The following is an 18,850-nucleotide window of genomic DNA, read 5'->3' as shown; positions in this document are numbered from 1 at the left end:
TGTTCCAGTTCTGCAGCTGGTTTAGGAGGACAAGTGAGATGAGTTGAGTCTCTTTGCCTCACGATATCCTTGTGAACCTCCGGGCTGGGCGGAGTGGTGTCTGCAGTAGGGTCAGGCAGGGCTGGCACTGGGTCCCCCCCCGTCACCTCGTGTCCTGCCTGCCTCCCCAGGGATGCAGTACCACAAGCTGACGGAGCACTTTGATGAGAAGCCCTTCTCCTGCGAGGAGTGTGGGGCCAAGTTCGCGGCCAACTCCACGCTGAAGAACCACCTGCGGCTGCACACGGGGGACCGGCCCTTCACGTGCAAGCACTGCCTGATGACCTTCATGCAGGCCTCGGCCCTCGCCTACCACACCAAGAAGAAGCACGCTGAGGGTGAGCCGTCCCCGTGGGAGCTGGCCATGGGCTTGGCTTGCTCTATCCATCACCCTGTGTCCTGTTCCTCCATCTGCCTCCTGGCAGCTTCCCCATCCTTTTGGGGAGCCCTGGGCAGGAGGCTGCTCCCAGATTGCCTTTACCCCCGTGGTTTTCCATGCAGTTTCCCTCTCTGCCTTTCCCCCATCCCCTTCTCCAGGTCCTCCAATCTGTAAGCCAGTTACCTGTTTGTTCTGCATTGAGGGAATCTTCGTCTTCCTCTGCCTTCCTTGATTTTCTCCTGAGTAGCTCCTCTCTGTCCCCTCACATCTAGACTCCTGTGACACATCCCTCCATCTGGTTAACCTGCTTTCTACTGTCCCTCCCTGTGGCTGAATTCCTCATAGTTTTTCATGCCAGTGCTTCTCCCACTCCTGCACCCAGCCCCTTCCAGTACCAAGGCATAAACATGCTACAACTGTGTAGTTAATTCTCAACATGAGACATGCCAACATGTAGTACCTCCAGAAGCGTGTAGTACCTCCAAATACTTGAGGTCTGTAGTAATTTAATACTCCCTGAGCAGGTGTGGTTTTCTCCAGCACCTCTAGGACCTTTTTGACCCTGCACTGAAGTGCTCCAGCTAGCCCAGGAAAGCCTGTCTAGTTTGCGATCTCCCCCCTGTCCCTCCACAATGGGGTGTATTCCAGGCAGAGCTCCTGTCCCGCGAGGCGCAGGCTCTCACCTGGGTGTCCCCGCAGGGAAGATGTACGCCTGCCAGTACTGCGACGCCGTCTTCGCACAGTCCATCGAGCTGTCGCGCCACGTCCGGACTCACACGGGAGACAAGCCGTACGTCTGCCGAGAGTGTGGGAAAGGCTTTCGCCAGGCCAACGGGCTCTCCATCCACCTCCGGACCTTCCACAGTGAGTGGCACAGCCTGTGCGGGATCATGGCAGAGACATCTGTGCCAGCGGAGGCTTCTGTGGGTGTTACTGGTGCCTGCAGGCTGCCTGGCTGTCTCCTGGTGGGATTTTTTTCCTCCCAAGAAAAGCAAGACTCTTTGGTGCTATGAGTAGGGTTATCCCACAGAAAATGGTAGGGCTGGCTGCCAGCAAATAAGCTGCTGAGAACCTGCCATGGGAGCCAGAGGTGAGCAGGAGCAGCAACAACATCTGTATGCAAAGCTGAAATTCCAGTGCTTGTTTTCACCTGGGGAGTAACCAGTGATTCTATCCCTTTTCTTTCTTCCTCTGTGAATTCTCCTCTTAATTCTTTTATCTCTTTCTCTGATTTCTTTGCACTCCGTGGTTTTTATTGCGTTTCTGGGCGGCAGACATCGAAGATCCCTATGACTGCAAGAAGTGCCGGATGAGCTTTGCCACCCTCCAGGAGCACCGTAAGCACGTCCACGAAGCCCACTCCCGCGAGTACCACCCCTGCCCCACCTGCTCCAAAGTCTTCAGCGCCCCATCGCTCCTGGAGCGACACATGGTGACCCATGTTGGAGGAAAGCCCTTCAGCTGTGACCTCTGTGACAAAGCTTACCAGGTGAGCGAGGATTTGGTCTCGTGCTGGCAGTTGCCATTGCCAACTCTTGTACCAGGATGTCTCTCCTGGCCATGTGCACCGAGTGGAGCAGTTTGTGGTCAGCAGAAGGAAAAATTGCGCAGAGTTTTGTCATTGCCACTTAAAATAATGCCTCCTGTCTGCACTTGCTAACCTAAAGATAAGTAAATCTTTTCAGTTTTAGGTCAGTCTGACAAAGATGAGGGTGACTTGCAAATGCCTAATCAGAGGGACTGACTTTGCAGCTTTAGACATTTTGAAGCCCACACAATTAGTTGGGTCTTGCTTTAATACGTGTCTCGAGACTGTTGGATAAAGTTTCCTTTAGCTGAGTGTTGCTTATTAAATGTCTCTGTGTGCTACAATTTGGCTTTTTTGCACACCGGGTCACAGAACCTTCTTTTTGGGACAACAAGAAGAGGCAGAGTCTGTCGGGAAAAGGCAAGTCCATGGAGAGGGATGGGCCATGACTTCACAGAGCTCCATAGCTGCCTGTCTGGACCCTCAGGAGTCTCTTTCACCTAAGTTTCTATATGCAAAGAAGCGTAGGAATAAAAATACTCAGTGGGAGTGTGTGTGGGAGCACATTCCTGCCAGGGAACAGAAATTCAGTGCAAAACGGGACCTGCAGCGAGTGAGATGAGGGTGAGGGAGTCAGCAGTGTTCAGCTCTTCAGGGGCAATGAAGAAACAGAAGTGAGGTGTTGGCTCCTGTCCTGTGGGAGGATGGGCAGGTCTTGTACCTGCTGAGCACAGCCCCACTGTTCCTGTTGCTTTCCACGCAGTCTTTTGCTGTCTCGATACCCCTGGAACATCTTTGAATTGTAACCGTGATTTGATCCTTATCATTGCAGCAGTTGTCAGGGTTATGGTATCACAACCGGACCCACCACCCTGATGTCTTTGCAGCTCAGAACCACCGCTCCTCCAAGTTCTCCTCCCTGCAGTGCAGCTCCTGTGACAAAACCTTCTCCAGCACGGCTGCTCACCGAAAGCACGTCAAGGCAGAGCACACAGGTAACGGCCCATTCATTAGCGAACAAAACCACGTGGTGACTGCCGAAAGAAATGTAATAATTCTGATAGGAAAGGCTGCACATCCTGTTTCGTGGCGATGAGGAACGATGCATACAGACACAGACACACAGACACAGAGTTCTTGTCAGCAGCGAGAGCAGAGCCAGGCAGGCTGAGCAGAGCTGAGCCAGGCTGAGCTGACTTTTAATAACAGTTCTCGGTTTATAGGTTTACAGATAGCAGGCCTGGACCAAGAGGTTAGACAGGATGTTTTTTCAAAAACTGTTATTCCAAACACACCACACTCATGTTGTGACTGTTTTCAGTCACGTTCCCATGCATATCTTTTGGATGGCGTTCCAACCCACTCATTCACATGCCCAGACCCAACATTCACACATCATACATTCGGTTTTCTGACCCGAGATATCATTCTCACTGGCTTGGCCTATCATTCCTTATAAAAAACATATTTCTGTATAACCTGTCCAAGACACTTTAGCTGGAACCGCATGTCCTGCCGTTCCCACACTGTTCACCTGCAAATCACAGCAGGTTCTTTGTGTCCTGTAGCAGTCTCTTCTGGCAAGTCTCATCTCAGTGTCTTGCAGCTCACTTGCTCTTGGCCTCTCCTTTATTTGCCATGTCTCCCAAGATGCTCCTCCTGTCTCTGTGCATGTGTGGTGTTGCTGAAACACTTAACAGAGCTCAGGTCTGGGGAGTCTCCTGTAGAAGACCTTGGGTGCACACTTTTCTATTCTTGACCTCGTTTGCAGATGTGAAGTTCCACGAGTGTGAGACATGCAAGGAGCTCTTCCCCACGCTGGCTCTGCTGCAGGTCCACGTGAAGTGCAGGCACTCAGGTCTGTCAGGTTTGCTGCTTTTCATGTTGCCTTGTGAGCAGTGACTCCTCCTGTCAGCGAGTGATGTCTGAGCTGTAAGTGGGAGAGTGAAGATGGACATAATATGGAAGCAGAGTGTGAGGAAACAGAAAATATGGCTGAACTGTATAAGCACTGGCTTTGGTGAGGCTGGGATATTTGTTAAGCTTCTGGGTCCACTGGAGTCAAGGAGGGGTCTGGATTTGCTCATTACAGCAGAGAAGAGAGCTAGGTACGGGTGTGGAGACATCGACACAGAGACATGAGGAACTGAACCCTGAGCGCTGGGGTTTGTGGAGGACAGAGCTAGTGGGAGACTGGAAAAAAAGGGAGTTTAGCACCAGAAAGATCAGAGACCTGGGCTTGGGGAGGCCACATCAAGGAGCCTTTGGCAAGTGGGCAAGCTGAAGCAAGGCGGTGAGTGCAGAGTGACCTGGCAGACCAGGCTGCTGTGAAAAGTGTGTCTGCAGGGCTGTGCATGGGATAGCAGGAGAGGAGAAGGACCAGTAGACACCGGTGGGGGAAGCCAACAGCAGCCTGGAGAGTGAGGATGGAGAAGACCGGGATGTAGCTTAGGCAGGAGAGAGTCCCTGGGGGGCATCATGCAGTGCTGAATGAGGAGATGCAAACCAGGCCAGCAAGGAGCAGTGGTAAGGGAAGGGGGAGACAAGATGTTTGCAAGATGGGGCAGCTGCAGCAACAATCAGATATGCCAGCCTGGTTTCTGAGCACCAGTGCTGCAGGGAGCTGGAGCTGAAGCAGAGCTGAACAGCCACTAAATGTTTGATAGACAGTGGTGTAGGCAGGAGAAGGGACACTGGCACACGCCGTGCCCTGAGTCGCTGGTGGGTTTCAGCCCTGTGTGTCCTGGCTGTTTGCAGCTCCCTGTGCCCTTAGGCTGCGTTGCAGCCCTGGCTGTGCTGCAGCCCAGGCTCAGGGCAGCACTTCTCCCCACAGGCTCCCAGCCGTTTTGCTGCTTGTACTGCTCAGCCTCCTTCCCTGTCCCAGGGGCCCTGCAGAGCCACGTCACCAGCGAGCACTTCAAGAAGACAGAGAGCACCTTCACCTGTGAGCTCTGCGGGGAGCTCTTCCCCTCCCAGGGTGAGCTGGAGGGGCACTGCAGTGCTGAGCACCCCAAGGTGATCTTCTCCCAAGCCACCACAGCCCAGATTGTGCAGGTAAAGACTCCTCTGTGCTGCAACCCCCATGGGTGTTTATCCATCCTTCCTCTCCAACCCTCTTTATTCTTCCCAGATCAACCCTGTGTCTCCCATCACTCCTTCTTCTCCCCGATTCCCCCTTCTTAGAGAGGTCCAAGGTGCAAGGCCCCCAGCCCAGCATGCTCTGGGATTTCTGTGCCAGTGCAAGGTGGGCTCGCTGGTTTTCAGGAGCCTGGTTTTCAGGAGCCAAGGAGGAGAGACTGACAGTGTGTGCAGAGGTGCCTGGTTACTCAGAGGCTGTTAAAACCCAGATGACACACCCCATGAGATTTAGCTGTTTTGTTGGAGGCCAAATGCTGGGCTTGACCCCAGATCTCAGCCATCAGTGGAGAACAGCTCCTTGAATGAGGGAGGCAGTGTGCAAGATTCCCTTGACTGGCATTCCTCCAGTGGATAATCACATAGCATTTATTGTCTACAACTGCTTGTGGAGCTAAATTATAGCAATTTTGCGGAGTGAAATATTTAAATTACTCTCCTGTCTTCTCTTCTGCATCATTGGTGTGTGTGGTTTGGTGTTTCCCATTAGTCTCACACCTATTGTAATTGCAGACCTCTGGTGTGAAGCTAAATGTTATTACTAGAGCTGGGGCTGGGAAAGATGTGAGTAGCAAAGTGATCGTGAGGAAGGTGGTGCTCTAAGTGTCTGACTCTCAGGTCGTCTTCCACGCAGGTGATTCAGACATCGGAGCAAGGAGCAGCAGAGCACATCATATCTTTTGATGAGGCCCAGCTCACTGGCTCCCAAGTCTTTGTGACATTGCCCGAATCCCAGGTGAGCCAAGCTGGCTCCGAGCTGGTGGCAGTGACCATGGAGGACTTGTTCGATGACAAAGTCACTCTGATCTGTGAAGAAACTAAGTGAGAATGAGCAATGGGTGCCCGTGCATGGCCCCTGGCATCCACTAGACTCATTCAGAACCTGTGCCGCGTTGTGCTGCCCCGGCAGGGAGAGTCAGGGTTTCTTCGAGAAAACAGCCCTGGGTATGCGGCACTGCAGAAGAAATGTCACGCAGCAAACACGGTGTAGCCAAGGACAGGAGGGGTTTGGAGACATGCACAAGGGCCTGGGAGGTCTCGCTGCAGTCAGCAGCTGCCAGCTCAGGTGAGCTGGACCTCCTGTCTCTCCAGCTCAAGAGAAGAAGCAGAGGAAAATATGAGAATTGGGTGTGTTCACATGTGTTCCTCCACTGATGTGAGCAGAGCAGAGGGGAGGAGGAGGAGACTGGTGCTGGACAAAGCTGGGGTGGTTTGGGTATGTGAAACCAAAGATAAAACTGCCCTGAGAAATTGCGGCGGAGATTTTTGTGGTTGAATCAGTGATTTGCTTGCAGGCATCTGCTGCTCTGCAGGGTAAGGGCTGCTCTGTTTCTTCTGTTGCTCTCCCCTGTACGGTTGTGCTGCCTGTTGTGCCAGCTACAAGAGCCTCCAGCGCAGAGCTGACAATGGGGCCTCTGCTTGAGCAGAGGCTGCTCGGGAGTTGTGCTAAATGGCTCCGGAGCTGTTTATAAATCACCTTGTGTAGCACAGATCTGATCCCATCCATGTTTTTGCTGTGGCTGTCCCTTACAAAGGAGGGTCGTGGGCAAGTCTGGGCACCCATATCATCCTTGCAAGCAAACAGCCCTGAGGTCTCACCCTCCTCTGTCCCACTGAGGAGATGCCGAAGCTGCCGCCTCTGAGGAGGGAGAAGGAGCTGTGCCTGCATGCCAGGGCCCCTCCTCATGGTATAGGTGGGTTGGCACTAATGTGGGTATTTCTGAGTGTGCAGAAGCCACTGTGCCTGCACACAGCTGGTCCCCGTGGCGCACAGAGCGTTGCTTTGTACCGTGTGTTCATATACCTACTGTAAAATTTGCTTCTCCAGTACCAGCACAATGCAACAGCTTCGCTGCAGCGCACTGGCCCCTTTAAGGCTACATTTCATAAAGTTTTTTTTTATCCGCAGTTTCCTAAAATATAATCTGATAATTAATGGTTTGCTGAATCAATTATGAAGTGCAATTAGATAGATGCAGGGTTCCTGTGGCTCTGAGGGGACCGGTAGCATTTATCTTCCTTTCCCTTATGCCAAAAGGTTGAACCCTGCCACCGGGTTATTTACATTCGGAGCGGTGATCCCCGCCGCATCCCGCAGCCCGCGGCCCCGCAGCGAGCAGCGCCTGTGTTATCACCCTGCCCAGAGCCACGGGCGTGCGGGAGATGGACAGATTGGAGTTTTCCAGCAGCGTTTTGCACTGGCTGCTCACAGCCACCAGGCAGAGGCGGCCGCAGCGGAGTGTGCCAAGGTGGTTGTGCCAGTGACAGTTTGTTGTTCCTCATACAGCTGGGAGAAAAGAAGTGAACAGTGACCCAGGAGAGGGGCCTGATGGAGCTGGTGTTCTGCGTGGCGTTTTTTTCATGTGTGTGGCAGCAAGCACATGACCCTGTTGAAGTGTTGGACGCGTCAAGGACTGCTCCCCAGTTCCTCGGTTGCACACAGTTTGTCCTCCAGGCTTTGCGGTGACAGTGAAATGGAGGAAGCAGGAGGTTAAGTTGCCACTGAATCCAGGAATGACCAGGAGATGGTGCTCAAGGTCTTGAGGATTAGTGCTAGTGGCCTCTGCACCTTTGAAGCTCCTCTTAGCCATCCCAGGCCTTACCCAGCTCCTGGGCTGGAGGGTGAGAGACCTCGAGCTACCACCAAGCTGAAGGACAACTCCAAGCCCTGGACAGGACACCTGCGGTCCCTGGATATTGCTGCTTAAAGAAGAGCCTGAAACTGGGCTGAGACCACCTGTGGAGAGGGTACAATACATCCGTAACTGAGATGAAGCGGTGAAAATGCCTGGGACCCCCTTGGCCAGAGGGACAGCAGAGGGGGGACTGCTGGAGACCATCTTGTGTCTGCCTGGGAACGGGAGAGCTGTGCTTGATGCTTAGGATGAGCACGGGGATGGTGGCAGAACAAGCAAGTACGTTTGGATGGTCTCAGAGCAGATGTGTTGGGAGGTAAGTGGTGGATTTCATCCCACAGGCTGGTGGAGATGGAAGCTGTAGTCCCTTTTCTGGCTCCATGGGGGCTGGAAGCTGTGGGAATCCTACACAGGCTGGGTGAAGCTGATCTCTCTTTGTTCCTGAAAAACTCTGGAGGAAGACTAAAGGTTTAACAGGGTTGGGGAGAAGCTGCCTCATAATGCTTAGCTAGGGAAGAGCGTGAGTGATGCATTTTGACTTTGATCCGTTTCATCCCTGCTGACTGACTGTTGTCACAGTTGAAGGGGGATGGTGTAAATCGCACATCAGGAGCGGTTCAGGCTCACGTCTCCTGTTTAGGGCCGTATCTCCTGCCTTTGTGCCCAGCAAGAGCCTGTGTGGACGTATCCTCGGCAGAGACCTGCCAGCAGCACACGCCCAGTGAGAGCTCGGCAGCTGTACAGAGACCATCAAGCATCTCCCGTATCATTATGAGAGATAATAACTCAGATTCCTCCGTTCCAGCTCCTTCTTGATGGGTGAAATATGCACGTCGGAGCAAACTGCAGTGTTAGCAACACCGATGTCCTACCCAGAGGGAAGATGCGTTTCCCAGGGCACATCTTGGTCTGGTGTGCGCAACGCTGGGGATGCCGATCACTAGTCATTTCTTGTTATGCTGCATATTCTTATTTTCTCTGTAAAAATAAAACATGGAGAATGAAAGATGTAGCTACACAGTGTCATGTGAAACAGTTGGTCGGAAGGAAACGTGATTTTTGCAGGTCTTCTGCCAGGTGCTGGGTGACCCCATTGGGTTACATGGGGTCCTGTGCCCCCCTGGACCTCGGTGCCACTCTCTGTAAGGAAATGGAGAAGCTCTTGTCAGGTCAGGCTGAAGCACAGGACCATCCTGCCCTTTGCTGTGTCCTCCTGTTGCAGGTGCCAGATGCTTCTGGAAAAAAGGCAGAGTGCCTGTAACAGAAGCCCGGAGAGTAATGTCCCGTGGAGGGTGTTAGATCAGTTAATGATGTATATATCTCTGTGCATTAATTGGTGCCATTTAGGGTGCAGGACTAAGCTTGGGACTGTTCGGAAATGTCTGTTTTCTGCACAACTTCTGTTCTGAGCTGGTGTCTGTCCTGTTCACCGAAGGATCCTTTGGAAAAACGCGAGGTACCACTGGGTACAGCAATGGCCGTGAGCAGCCTCAACTTGGCATTTCCCAATCCAAAGTGAAACTTTGCAGCCCCAGGGTGGTATTTTAACACACTATTATATGCAAATTCTGTGCTCTGGGCTTCATTTGATTTATTTTATTTTTTTTTAAACCTAACCCATCTGTGATGAGGTGCAAAGATGCTGTTGCCTTGCCCAGGAGTGAGGGATGGAGGTGGTGGGAGCATGGAGAGCGTGTGGACGCTGCTCGAAGCCTCTCCTGGGGGAGTGGAGGAGCAGAGCGGGTACCAGCGTTCTGAAGACCCTCCACGTGAGTCCTGGCAGCCCCTGTGCCCCGGCTGATACCGGTGTCTTGGCAGATTTTGTTACCAACCCGGCAGGCTGCCAGCACATCCCTGGCAAATTCAAGCACTGGAAAAGGGAAGCGATGTATTCTGTGGCCTCCAGCTCAGCAAACGCTGAGCAGCATGTCACAGGGCAGAGACGAGATCCTTCAGCAGCCAGGGGGAATTCCCTCTCCCGAATATTGGTGATTTGCTGCAGACGGTGTGGGCTCAGTAACCTTCTGTAACGGGGAGGAGTGGGCTGGCTAATGGAGGGGGCTTGGGCGTCTTTCCAGCATCGGTTAATGTGTCTGATCCCCCGGCACAGTCAGCTGTACAGTGTCTCCTTGCAATAAGTCACCACGATTCCCATTAAAACAGTAATTCCTTTTATTGGATCTCCAGCTAGACTTTTGCATGAAAGCACAAGTAGCAGCTCTCACTTTGCCTTCCCTGCACTGTTTATGATCATTCAAAGCAGTTTCCTAAAAATATTTAAGCAAACCTGATAATCTAGCTCCACATGCACTTAATACAAGACGCGTGGATGCTGTGTAGCGCCCACTGTATACAGCTCTCATCTACAAAGAGGAGTGGGGCTGAGGAGCACCCGTGAGTCAGGTTGTGGAATCTATTCCTGTGACCTGCAAGGCAGCACAAGGTCCTCGCTTGCAAAGCGTGCGGGCAGGAGGCTGGAGGAGCAGCGCGGGGCCGTGGGGATCCACGCTGCGGGCACGTGAGCGCAGTCAAGCCGTGAGCATCTTAGGATCGCTAAATGTCAGGCTGCGTGTCTGCAAAGAGGTGATGCTGGCCATGTGGAGAGAAGAGGGGACTCTGGTCTGGAAGCATCCTGGGGTCTGCTGGTCATAACCAGAGGTACATGGAGCCATGAGCTATGTTTGGGGGCTTTAGTGGCTGCTTTTGGCAGGAGGTGTTTACAGCTGTCCCCTGTTCTGAGCATGGCTGTGACTGGATGTCATTCCTATACAGCTGCTCACCTGCAGCAGCATCTAACAGATAAATGGCAAACCAGTGGCTGCACAGGCAGCAACTACCAGCACGAGCCAAAAGCAGGAAACTCTGCCTTATTACACGAGAATGATGAACGCTGGTTGCTCAGCGTGGCTGAGGAGTGACCTGGTGGCAGCCGTCAGCCCCCTGTGCCGGGGACCGTGTTCGCTCCTGTCTCTGTGCTCTGGCAGAGTGCTGAAGGGCATCAGTGCTGGTGAGGGTCCATCTGTACAGAGCACAAACACTTGGATTTGCCTTATTTCCCTTCCCCTCCCGGACAGCCTTGAGACGCCCAGCACTGTTGGCAGTTCAGACAGTGACCTTTTCACTTCTAACAGGAGCGGTCGATCCCTGGCTTGTTCCCAGGGAGCTCAGGGTCAAGTTTGCTGACCAATATTTCCTTCATCCCCTGGATCAGGGGTACTTTGAGCCCTGCAGCATATGGGAAGCCTGGTGTGGGCAGGCTCTCTGCTTATGTTCTCTGTGCTGGCCAGACCTTCTCCCACTGCCCCAGAGCCTCTTGCAGATGGAGAGGGCTGGCCAGGATGGGTCTGTTGTGCACATCCTCACTTGCAGCACCAAGTAGCTGCCAACTAAAGGGTCTGTCCAGATAGATTAGATCTAGCTTGGTGCCATGCAAAATTGTCTCAGCACACAGGTCTTCCAGCCACTGGAGGTTTTCTGCCAGAGATGGAGTTTTCTCTCCTCCCCTTGGCTGAATGAGGTGAGCAGAGCCCTGCCTCAAGTTTCACACTGCCTGTGGAGATAATCCCTGCCCCTCCAGCTGTGCTGAACCTGCCAATGGGCGTGATGATGGCTTTCCTTGATGTGCAAATCTGCCTTTCTCTGTCCACCGAGGCCAAGGCCATATGCCACCTACTCCTCCGTGTTGGCCTTCTTGGCCAGCGCTTTGACAGGGAAGGGTTGAGCTCCAGTCTTTGCCAGCCACCCTCGCCCCTCTGCTCCGCTGAGTTCACATGGATGAGGTCTCTGCAGGTTCACCCAGCCGTCCACCCACCTTCACCTGGTCTGTCGGTGCCCAGCGCATCCCCTGAAGCTCATCCTACAGAGATGGTCATGTCGACCTACGCTTGCCATGAGCTGAGCCCCATGCAGGGCTTTGTAGAGACTGCAAGTGGATGCACATCTGGGGAGTCTCCAGTTGCTGGTAAGTAACTCCCGTTCTGGCCTCTGCAGGAGCTGCAGCGAAGGCTCTGCGCCGGGGGAGGGCGGGTGGATGGCTGCAAGGACCCCTTGGCAATTACAAACACGTGGGTGGCTGTCTTGATCCAACTTGTGTTGCTTTCGCTTGTTCCAGTCCAGAGGCTACAACTGAGACAGAATTTAGAGCAGGACTACCCTGCCAGTTGATACGTAAAGCCAGAATGATATTAAGTTTGTTTAGCCCATTGCACTTCAAACCTTAAGTTGTTTCTTTTCTCTCTGAGCATTTAATAGCTGTTGTTATTGAGCTGTCCAGTGACACACAGGGCTTTTTCCAGTGTGCTTATAGATGATAGTGAGTTTGGCGATACGCAGGAGTAGGTCAGATGATCCCTGTGGTGTGTATGAACTTCCATTTATCAACACTACTCTTCCCTTGCAGCGAAACTGGTCTCTGTTAGCAGTGAATTCCCTCTGCAGCTCCCTACAGCCTCTCTCATCGACTAACCCAGATAATCCTCTGCTATCTGCCACATCTCAGTAGATCTATTAAACACACAAAAGTTCTGGTGTCCTTGTGTGTAACCAGGGTAGGTTGCAAGATTTTAAATCCTCCAGTGCAAGATACTGTCAAACTTTTATTGAAAGTCAATAAATAAACCGCTTTTACTCATCCGTTTCTTAATGGTTCAAGAGGGCTTTTCTTTTTTAGAGGTGAGACCTTGCTGTTCACTAGATGGGTCATCCAGGTTTTCGGTGATACAGCTGACCAGGAGGCGGTGCAGCTGGTGGGACCCTGTGGTAGATGATGGGATGCAGGATCCCAGGAGCTTTGCACCGTTGGGGTTGGGTCTCCATCTCCTGTGGTGGAGGATGAGGACAGGTAGGACTTGCTTCAGGGCTTCACAGTGACCGACTTTCATGCTCAAGAAGCCAAACCATCATTTCTGCTGTGTGCCCGAACCCTCTTTGCCTGTGTCCCTCTGGGATACGCACAGACAAGCGCGGAGCTGCGGCAGGGTCTGTCCCCTGCTCCGCTTTGTCTCAGGAGGGCCAGCAGCGCAGGTGGCACCGAGAGCGCTACTGCTGAGACTTCTCGTTGCGTGTGTGTCGGTACCTGCCTCCAACCTTCCCATTTCTCACTGCAAAAGGCTCGACCGCTCCTGCATGCCTAATGCAAATGTTGCAGAAGGATGATTCAGCACTTGGCGGAGAATTGCGAACACCTGAGAGATTATTTTGAGTGTCTTGGAGCAGCTCTGGGAAGCGACAGGGTGATCAAGGTCTGTGTGCTCCATGTGTCAGCCCTGTCCCCGTGCAGACGTGGGACGCGGCCGTGGGGCAGCCTGGCATGATGGTGACTGCTGCCTGCCCCTGCCTGGCTCCTTGTCCCCTGCCAAGGCTCTGCAGCCCTGCCAGGGACCCCGAGATCCCTTTTCCCCTCTGGGGAGCTGGGAGCTCCCTTTGCCAACGCGATTGAACACAATTTCCTTTTTCTGTGTCATGAGCCCGCTCCTGGGGCTGTGATCACGCCAAGCGCTTACAGGGACAGGTCTCCTGTTGGGAACAAGGGAACAATCCCTTCTCCTGGGCTGGGGGAGCTGTTACTCAGACCTATAATTTGTGGGGGGACTAATTGGTGCTGGTTTAAACATGAAAGAAGCCAGGCTGCCTCCCGCAATGGGAAGCAGAAAGAATCTGAAAGCAGCTGGACCGGTGGCTGCAGGTCGGGGGATGGATGCAGCCCTGAGCTGGTGATGGGCTCCAACAGGGGCTGTGGGATCTGCTCCACACTCGGGGACGCTGGCGGGACCCTTAGGGCTGGATATTGACATTTCCAGTGCCCCCCCATATCCCATAGCCCCTCTGCTGCCCTGGCCCATCACCCTCCCTGAGCCCACCGCACTGTGCTGCGGGGCTGATGGGTGATGTGTTGGGGGGTAAACAGACAAAGACCCTTTGGAGACCCCAAAGAGGCCTCTGGGGGCTGCAGCCTTGGCAGTTCACTGTCCAGGAGCCGTGTGGCTCGGGGTCGCTGTGCTGGGGCTGGGGGCGTCTCCCTCCCCGCACTGCGGGAGCCATCCCCATGCTCTGTTCCCGCTGGTTTGGGGCAGGTCTCTGCTCATCGGTAGGCTGCTCCGTTTTCTCCTGGCCCTGCCCGCTGTGCCGTGTCCCTCGCTGCCTTCAGTGAGCTCTTTGCGGACCTCAGGTCTCCCTCCACGCTCTGTGCAGGGGCTGCGTGGGCTGGGCAGACTTGGACCGAGCTTCCCCTGCTCACCCTGGCAAGCGCAGTCAGAAGAATCATCTGCTGAGACCGAGCAGCTCCCGCCTTGTCCTGGCATCACCGGCTCTGCTGGTGCTGAGCGCAGGAGAACCAGCCTGGAAACTCTCCCTGGAGGCAACAGGGAGGTGCAGAGTCCTCCAGCTGCCACCCATGGGGAGCTCTGGATGGGTATCTCACGGGGATACATGGGTGCCCTGCAACACCCACCTGCTCTGGGTGGCTCCAGCGGTGCGGGGTGCAGGGGGTGCTGACATGAGGCTGCATCGGTGTCCGGTCTCGTAGAAGGAGCAGTGGCATTGCCAAGGGCTGTTGCTGGGCAGGATGATGGAAGAAGAGGATTATGACAAACGCAGTTACCACAGAGCGCTTCCCCATCTATTTTTTTTCTCCCAAGCTCAGATAATGCAGAACACATCCACGGAGATTTCGTCTAAATTTTCCAAAAAAAAAGTGTAGTTTGTGATGAAGCCGGAGACATCTCCAGCACAAAGAATTCATCTTTTTTTAAGTTGTTAACACCTGAAAAGAGGGTTTAGGAGAGAACGACCTTCGGTGTCTGTTATAATCTCACTGCACGAGTCTCTAATATCCCTTGCTCACACGAATATGTACACCCAGCTTCCTCCGGAGCATCCTTGAAGAAAATCGATGAGGAAACGGGATTTGCCACGCTGGCCCAGCCTGCTCGGGGTCCTCTCTTCAGAAGTGACCGGTGTCATGCTCCAAAGGTGAAAATCCTCTGCCATCAACACAAACACTTCTGCAGCAGCCTGAAGGGGAAAGAAATCCCTTTGGAGCGCTGTAGCCCTCTCAGCTTTTCGATAAATGTTCTGGTCATTCTGTTGTAGGGCCAAACCCTGTTACACCGCTGCGACGCTGCTGGCAACAACACATCATCAGTAGGGTAAAACTAACCTGTCTCACGACGGTCTAAACCCAGCTCATGTCCCTATTAGTGGGTGAGCGTTCAAACACTGGGTGAATTCTGCTTCAGGATGATAGGAAGAGCCGACATCGAAGGATCAAAAGCGACGTCGCTATGAACGCTTGGCCGCCGCAAGCCAGTTATCCCTGTGGTAGCTTTTCTGACACCTCCTGCTTAAAACCCAAAAAGCCAGAAGGATCGTGAGGCCCCGCTTTCACGGTCTGTATTGGTACTGAAAATCAAGATCAAGTGAGCTTTTGTCCTTCTGCTCCCCAGGTCATCCAGGTTGAAATTAATTTAGGGGTCGGGTGGCAGGACTTGCTCCGGGCCCTCGTGTCCAGGAGACCAGTTCTGGACACACATACTCCAGGTTGCTCCCAAATCGTGGCCTCAAGCACAGTGAGGCAGGAGTCACATCTGATGGGCGCTGCTGACGGTCACCCATAGAAGAACGCTGGCGGGATGTCCTGCTGTGCCTCTGTGTGCTGTTAAACCCTGTGGTGAGAACCTTCTAGACCAGCGCTGCATCTCCAAGTGCTTTGTGATGTTGGGAGGAAAAAGGCACAACAAGGATTTGAGCAGGAGCGGGTTGAACTAGAGGATCTCCAGAGGTCCTGTCCAACCTCAACTACTCTGCAGTTCTGTGATTGCGAGTTTTTTGCAGACTTCTCCAAATTTTCCCCCAAGGGGCTTTGCCTGGGCTTCCCCACTGTAACACAGAGCAGTATCAAGCAAACCCAAAACTCGGGAGCACTGCTGCTGTTTCCATGCCACGAAAAAATGGACCAAACCCAAGAGACCTTTGGTGTGGGCTTTAGTGCCATCCTAGTGCCAAACTGGGATGGAGCAGGACAACTCAGGGTGGAAGATTGGTCTCACCTGGTCCTGGAGGGAGAACATCTGGCTCAGTTATGCCGTGGATCCAGAAAGACTGGTGTGTGGTACTTTGACCTGCTCTTTCCAGATCCAGGGAGGTTTCCTGTGCTTCCTGTGGCCATTTGGCAGCTCTGTGCCCACCGCAGCAGCCCTGTGGTAGCACTGTTACAGCTGCTCCCCCTTTCACGGAGAAACGAAAGGGCAATTTCCGATCCCTTCCACTTCCCACAGGTCCCACCAGCTGTATCTTACCATGAATGGGATTGTGACCCAGTTCTGGAGGTACCAACACGGTGGGTCCCTGGCCCGGGCTGCTCTCTTGTCCCAGTGACGCTGACCTGACCTTGCGGTTTCCAGGAGCCCCCAGACATCTGGCTGGACGGCAACCCCATCCTGCTGGTGTTGCGGTTTTGTGGCCTCAGGCTTGTTGTCACAGGGCAGGACGCCCTGCAGGCAGCGGGACCACACGGCTGAGCGTCACGGCAGACACGGGACCGGGGGCAGGCGGAGTCGCCAGCCCCTCTCTCTCGGTGTCCGCCCCGCGTGCTGGCCGTGGCTGTTCGCCAACCTGACACTGCCCTTCCAGGGGTTCCCTTTCTTTGTGGAAGCTGCTCTTACTTGGAAATGCTTGACGCCTGCCCTGCTTTCCCCCCGGCAGGGCCAACCATCCTCCCCCCGCTTTGCTGCGGCTCCAAGCCACACGCTCCATCTGTGCCAGGGACGTGGTGTCTCTGGTGCCTGCAGGCACGTCCCAGCATTTGCAGAGTTGTTTTAACTTTGCCCTTCTGCCTTCTGTTCACCGTCTTCCAGATCTGCCCTTTCTGGTTTTCTCTGCACCGCTGTCTCCAGGGCCTCTCCAGCTCTAGGGTGGTCTCTGGCCTCGTGTGCAGGACGTCCCCGATCTGGGCTGACTTCAGTCTGTCCTCAGTGGGGCTGGAGAAAGCTCTTGTGGTACCAAGGCAAGCAGCCTGGCGGTGTTCGCTTTGAAACACCCCTCACTCATCCAAGCTGTAACGCGCTCAGGTCACCGTTATTCCTGCCCAGGAACCATGTACCAGGTTGGCTTGGCTTTATTTCTTCTACCAATTGTGCTGCTTAAAGAGCAGGTACCACAAAGGATGCTGATTCACCGCCGATCACAAAACAGGGCTGCAAAACCATCCCCTCATGTCCCACCACCGCTGCGGGGCTCTGGCTGCACCTCCCGTGGGCAAATCTGGTCCACTTGCAAGATTTCCTCTCCCACTGGGCACACAGAGGCGTGCAGATCTTTTAATGACAGCTGAGATTTGTGAGTATTGACTACATTATTCAGTGATTAAAATATTCCAGCTTCGTTGCAACACGGGGGTGCATTAATGATTTATAGTATTGCATTTTGATTCGACACCTTAGCAAACTTTAAAAGCGGCTCGTGCCATGGGTTCTGCTGAAATCTGGAAATTAAATATGAAAGTTTAGTAGTTCATTGGCTTGAAAGATGGGAAAATGGGCTAGATGGACCACAGAGAGAGAAACCTTAAAGAAGACTTGCAAAGTGACCGTAACCCAGCCTGGCACAGGGACGCAGCCGAAGGAGGCGGCGCTGGCCTGGGGCGTCCCATCCATCTCCACTTGTGACAGGAGTCTGGCGTGTGCTCGGCGGCTCTGTCGTTCTTGAGACGGCTTTCACAGAGTGTTACGTTTCTTATAGTGTGATGGGTCCTGGGAGCAGGGGGGTTCCAGCAGCATTTCTAGGCCACGGGGGCTCCTGGCCCAGCACCCCTTTCCACGCTGCCGTCCCAGCTCCCATGGGACCATGTCCCTGCAGACCATCCCAGCCCTTTCTCTTGCTCCTCTGGTGCAGGCTGGGAATGAGACACTGCCGTGTCTTTGCTGTCCCTGCGGGGAATCCAGCACCACTCAGCGTCCATCTCCATCCTCTGCCTCACCTGCTATTATCAGCAAACACTTTGAGACCTGCTTGTCTGAATCTCCTGTACACGGTGGGGTTCCCCATCGATTGCTTTATTTCTTATGTCTGCTCTCAGGAGACCCCTGGCGCTGTGTCTTTTCCTCTTGCCTGTGTCCTGAGACAAGCAGGATGGACAGTGCAGCTGGGAGCAGAACTGCTCGGGATGCCAGGTTGTTAACACCTGAAAAGAGGGGTTTAGGAGAGAACGACCTACGGTGTCTGTTATAATCTCTGTTATAGTCTGTTTCAGGGGGATATTCCACTCCAGATGTTCCCATCGCAGGATCTGGCCCTTGAACTGATGGCTGCGGCAGCCTCAGCCCTGGGGACCCCCAGGTCCCCTTTGGGTGTGTCGTCCCCATCCCCTTTTATCCTCACTCCCTTCACAGCCCAATTAGCTGTTTGCTTAAGATACTCTAAACCTCACTTGATAAGTTTACCTAATTGCTTCACTTAAGTTAATTACTTCTTGGCTGAACAAGAAAGCAACATAATTGATGTCAAGGCATATTTGTCACTTCGATTAACGTCCCGGGAGCGGGGGACGCGGCAGCCCCCCTTGCACCCTTCCTGCGGCTGCAGCGCGGAGGCAGCCGGCAGCTCGGGGCGGTGCTGCTCCCCGGACAGCCCAGCCGTGCTGTGACCCCTGGGGCTGCAGGACGCCTGCGGTGCCACCTCCTGCCCCCGCCTCTTGCTGGACGCTGGGGGCAGCAGCAGCTTGCAGGCTCTGACGGTAAATGCTGTTATACAGCATGGCCTGCCCGATGTACGGGCAGGGCAGGTGAAGGGAAAAGCTGCCCGGTGCATTGGTGACCAGCGCGATTACCCGTGGTGCGGGAAACAAGCACCTTTTGCATTAACCTGTGGATGGGGAAGCGCTGACCCTGGGCTCCAGCCCGCCCAGCCCGTGTCCGCACCCACACCGCTCCCGGAGCAGGATCGGGTCCAGCCCGCGCTCTGCCTGCGCACAGGCTGCGCCGGGTGCCACAGCCCCGGGTTAATTCTGCCAGCCCTGAGTGTCTGCTGGGAGCCAGGACTGCTGGTGGGAGGCTGGGCTGAGGTCTCTCCTGGGCTGAGCTCTCTCCTGCTAAATGAGGCCGGCAGCGATTGTCAGGGAGTTTGCACCCGCTTCTTTCT

General features: G+C 54.0%; 1 protein-coding gene across 7 annotated transcripts in view; it reads left to right on the top strand.

The window, feature by feature from the left end:
* ZBTB40 (zinc finger and BTB domain containing 40) overlaps window positions 1–8,723 on the top strand; it is a 49,281-nt gene extending 40,558 nt beyond the window's left edge. For 6 of the 7 annotated variants that reach the window (XM_082069701.1, XM_082069703.1, XM_082069702.1 and 3 more), the window contains 7 exons: window positions 171–377; window positions 1,118–1,282; window positions 1,693–1,907; window positions 2,779–2,941; window positions 3,718–3,804; window positions 4,780–5,000; window positions 5,716–8,723. In XM_082069701.1, the coding sequence (XP_081925827.1) occupies window positions 171–377; window positions 1,118–1,282; window positions 1,693–1,907; window positions 2,779–2,941; window positions 3,718–3,804; window positions 4,780–5,000; window positions 5,716–5,907 (1,250 nt within the window). In that variant the 3' untranslated portion in view covers window positions 5,908–8,723. Of the gene's footprint in view, window positions 1–170; window positions 378–1,117; window positions 1,283–1,692; window positions 1,908–2,778; window positions 2,942–3,717; window positions 3,805–4,779; window positions 5,001–5,715 lie in introns of those variants that run through there. The other variant, XR_014185775.1, reaches the window with a different exon arrangement.
* Window positions 8,724–18,850: the final 10,127 nt, after the last annotated feature.

The sequence above is a fragment of the Streptopelia decaocto genome (genome assembly GCF_964273445.1).
Source record: "Streptopelia decaocto genome assembly, chromosome: 20".
Classification (NCBI taxonomy): Eukaryota; Metazoa; Chordata; class Aves; order Columbiformes; family Columbidae; genus Streptopelia; species Streptopelia decaocto.
Note: the sequence above shows the minus strand (reverse complement) of the source record. Positions and strands in the feature narration are given on the sequence as shown.